The sequence below is a fragment of the Erinaceus europaeus genome, chromosome X, assembly GCF_950295315.1.
Source record: "Erinaceus europaeus chromosome X, mEriEur2.1, whole genome shotgun sequence".
Classification (NCBI taxonomy): domain Eukaryota; kingdom Metazoa; phylum Chordata; class Mammalia; order Eulipotyphla; family Erinaceidae; genus Erinaceus; species Erinaceus europaeus.
Window position 1 is genome coordinate 62,299,218 of NC_080185.1, and position 4,396 is coordinate 62,303,613.

Here is a 4,396-nt window from a genome sequence, read left to right on the forward strand (position 1 = left end):
CCCTGTGAGCTGCCCTCACACCCAGTGGTGCTGCGAGCCCCCGTCCCAGGCCTCAGGTGAGGCAGCTGAGGTCGGAAAGCTCTGCCAGGGTCTCTGGGCCGCCGCCTCCCCTGCCCCGCCCCGCCCCGCCCCGCCTCGCCTCGCCTCGCCCCGCCTCGCCTCGCCTGGCCTTGCCTCGTCCCGCCTCGCCCCGGGTGGTGTCCACTGCCGGGCCCCTGGGTCAGGGTCCGGGTCTGGGCCCCTGGCCTCGGTTCTTCGGGGATGGGCTGAGGGGCGGAGTGGGGCAGGGGGGGCGAGCTGGGTGACGCGGAGCTCACGTGACCGGCCGACGCCGTGGGCAGCAGCCCCAGCTCCTCCCTGCCCGCCCGCCCTGCGGTCGGGTCCAGTCGCTGGTCGCTGGTCGCTGGTCGCTGGTCTTGGTCGCTGGTCGCTGGTCCCTGGTCCCTGGTCCCTGGTCCCTGGTCCCTGGTCCCTGGTCTTTGGTCCTTGGTCTCGGTCTGCTCCAAGGCTCCCAGGTTCCCAGGTCCCCAGGCTCCTGGGCTCCCAGCCGGCCAGCGCTTCCAGCTCCCGCAGCTCCCGGCGGGCCACAAAACAGCAGGCTTCCTCCAGCCCCACCAGGTGCAGGCCGCCAGGCCCCAGGTCAGTGACAGCCGCGTGCTGCCTGCGGCCAGCCGGGGGCGGGGGTGGACCCACTGGGAGGAGGGGGAGGAAGGAGAAGGGGTAGGGGCTCCCTAGGCCGGTGGGCGGGGGTTCTGCGCTAGTGGGAAGGTGGTGCGACAGGACCCCCGCCATGACCCCCCCCCGGGCATCCTTGACACCCCTCCTCTGTGCTTCCCCATCCAAGTTTCAGCCTGAGAGGATGAGGGGTGCCCCCGCAGTGCGACAGAGAAACGCAGATGTTTTCTGCAGATGCTTCCACCCCCCAAAAAAAAAATTTAAAAAACATACACACACACACTCTCTCTCTGCCTCGGAGCCACTACTGGCCTCAGAGCGTGGGTGTGGGTGGGTAGGTGAAGGGCTACAGGGGGCCTGCAGAGGAGGTAGCAGAAACCCCTGTCTGCAGGGCGACCTGGTCTGATGCCAGAGACCTGAGAAGTAATGGCGGCTGGGAAAGGGAGAGGGAGGAGGAGGACAGGGTCAGGAAGAGACAGGGGAGGGATGAGACCCCCACCTTAGGCCCAATCCACTAGGTGCACACCCCCTGCCCCTGTCTTCTGCAGGTCTGCTTGTCTGTTTCCGGAATTCTGCAAGGCAAGAAAAGGAGGAGAAGCCTGTCTAGAATCCTTGCAGGTCAGTGGTATTATTGTAATGGGAACTAGTGGACAAGACCCAGAGGGATGAGAAATATATAGGGCGAGTCCTGGGCATAATTGGCGCCCCACAGCTCACCCCCGTGTACATACACACAATAAGCCACTGCTGAACAAATAATGCAGGACCTTCCAGGAAAAAGACTGACTGCTGGGTGGAGGGGGTTCATCAGGAAAAATTGTGGCAAAGTGGGTTAATAGATGGCACAGGTACAGACCATTTCAGCTCATGTTACCCAGACTAGTACTATTGTACTACTGTGGAGACCTCCATTCTATCCTCAAGTCCTCAGCCTCCCCTGTCTCTTCTTCAATCCTCCCTCCCCACCCTATCCCCCAATTCCCAGAACAGGAAAAGGAGGGGGAATTCTCAACATGGAAAATTTCTGCAACGAAGACGGAAGAAAACCTGAGTACCAAGGAAAGATGGAAAATGAAGAACAGCCACAGGATAACAGAAAGCCAGACTCAGCTTGTACTCTGGACTGCAAGCAACATTTAGAAAATGAGGAAGACAGTGAAGATGAGTACCTGCTTTATGATATGGAAAAGTTAAAGAGTGAGGTAAAGTCAAAAGAAGGAAACTCAGATATGGAGGGAAAATCAGAGAGTGAGGAAAATCCAAAGGAAGGAAAGCCAGAGATGGAGGGGAACCAGGAGAGCAAGGAAAAATCAGAAGAAAAGCTAGCCAGTGAGCCAAGGGCTGGAGGAAAGCGCCCAGCTGAGGATTATGTCCCAAGGAAAGCCAAAAGAAAAACCAACAAGGGACTGGCTCAGTGTCTCAAGGAGCACAAGGAGGCCATCCATGACATGCATTTGAGTAATGAGGAAATGATAAAAGAATTTGATGACATGGCTAGGGTGGAAGATGAGGTGAAGAAAACCAAACAGAAATTGGGGGGATTTATGTGGATGCAGAAAAGTTTACAGGACCCCTTCCACCCTAGGGGTCCAAGGGAACTTAGGGGAGGCTGCAGGGCCCCACAAAGAGGCTTTGAAGACATCCCTTTTGTGTAGGGCTCTGAAAGGCATTTGTGCTTCTGCCTTATACTGATAATTAGCTTTAGATGTCACATCTTATCAGAGCCCCTTGACCCAGATAGAGTACTCTTATCAGTCATTTTTTTCATCATGTGCTTTGAATAAATGTTATGATTCTTGGGAAAAAATAAAACAACTTACGGTATCATCCACAGAATTGGCTTACTTGTATAATACATGAATTTATATGGTACATCTCTACACAAAAAAAAAACAGAAAATTTTGTTCACTTAAGTGCTATTAATGGTTTTCTAAGTAGTGAATGATTTGTTTCCTTCTACTCAGCTGTTTACTTTTTCAAATAAACACAATCACTTTTATCTTAAAGAAGTAATGGTATATTACAAAAGGAAAACAATACATTGAACAACAGTACAAAGAACTGTTTAGTGAGTTTGTGAAGGCTCTGGAGACACTTAAAATTCTTATTGTCAGAACTTGAAATGCTGTGTAAAACTCACATCCCTCTGAGGATTACATCTGAAGTAATCAATCAGGTGGTTATAACACACCCATTGCCATAAAGAACAGTCTTGTCATCTGTGAAGTGGAGGTAATACTTACCCCACAGGATTGTTGGGTACTGAATTTTTAAGTTGTATTGGCTTGGTCTCTGGCTCTTTCTACTAGCAGGACCAAAATCCCACCAGACACTTGGAAGGGGGTTTAGGTGAGTCTCATTGGTACCTAGGAATAAGTCCAGGAAGTCAAAAGGTGAGTGTTGCAGCCAGGTAGTGGTCCACCCAGTTGAGCATACATCTTAACACATTCAAGGATCCTGGATCAAGCCCCTTGTTCCTACTTGTGGGATGGGAAGAGTGTCACACGCAGTGAAATAGTACTGCAGGTATAGCTCTTTCTCCCTCTATATCTCCCCTTCCCCCTCTCAATTATCTCTCCAATCAAATAAAATATGTGGGAGAAAGTGGGGATGACCATTGGGAGCATTGATTTCCATTGATTTATCATGCAGATATTGTACTCCCAGCCTGGTGGCAATTAAAAAATAAAAGTGGCCATTATAGCCCTGGGTACTTTCATTTGTGTCTCATTTCATGAGTGCTGTAGCATGTAAAGCCCTCACTGCTGCTTCTGGGCTGGAGTCCTCAAGGTGGCAAATCCTGGTTGATTTTCCGGGAGTCCTCTGAGTCAAAATCAACCTGTGACACCTGACACCTGTCAAAGTATAGATAAGAACCTTTCCTTCATTTTAGAGTTACAATTACCCAAATGGATAAAATTTTATTCATGCTTCATCCCATAATGGATTTCAGATTTTTTCTATCAAAGCAATCTGTTTGCTGCATTTTAAATGTCTTTATTTTATTTTCTATTTAAAATTAATTTGCAAAATTACCAGATACCAGGGGTATAACGCCACACACAACTTCTGACCGCTGAAGTTTTGAATCCCCAATCCCTCCAGTATAAGCTACCGCAGTTTTCCCAAAGTTGCAGATATGAGTTAACTACTGTTTCTACAGCTATCTGTCTATATTTTTATATAATTGTCTTTTTTAAAGCTCCATCTTCTCTTCCGTTCCATGTCACATATAAACCTATTACTAAATCCAAAATGCCCATCTCTATTCTCTCTCTCCGGATCCTGATGGACTTGGAGTACAGAGCTCTTTACTCACTTTCCCTCTATTCTTCCCCCCCACTGGGAATACGAATACAAATATTTTGGGGTGCAGAAGGTGGGAGTTCTGGCTTTTACAATGGGCATGGGCATTAACAGGTTGCTCTGAACCCCTATCCTGTTTCTATCTTTCCTTAGGAGGGTGGAACTCTGGAGAAAATAGGTTCTGGGACACAGTGGTGAGATCATCTCTCCAGAGAAGTTGCAGTGTCTACAGCTTGATGGCTGGAAGGCAACAAGATATAAAGTAGGGCAAAGTGGTTAATAAACAAGAACCAAAAAGTAGGACTAGAACAGATGAGATTAAGGATCTTAGGATGAAAGGAAGGTAGGAAGTCCATTTTAGGCATATTTCTAGGGGCCCACTAGCCTCCCCCTTTTAAAACTGTCACCAAGGTT

General features: G+C 49.3%; 1 protein-coding gene across 1 annotated transcript; it reads left to right on the forward strand.

Annotated features, from left to right (window-relative positions):
• Positions 1-570: 570 nt before the first annotated feature.
• On the forward strand, positions 571-2,511 carry TCEAL2 (transcription elongation factor A like 2). Its single transcript, XM_016194580.2, has 3 exons — positions 571-639; positions 1,224-1,293; positions 1,661-2,511. Exon 3 carries the CDS (start codon positions 1,689-1,691, stop codon positions 2,328-2,330), a length of 642 nt encoding a protein of 213 aa, XP_016050066.1. The 5' UTR covers positions 571-639; positions 1,224-1,293; positions 1,661-1,688; the 3' UTR covers positions 2,331-2,511.
• Positions 2,512-4,396: the final 1,885 nt, after the last annotated feature.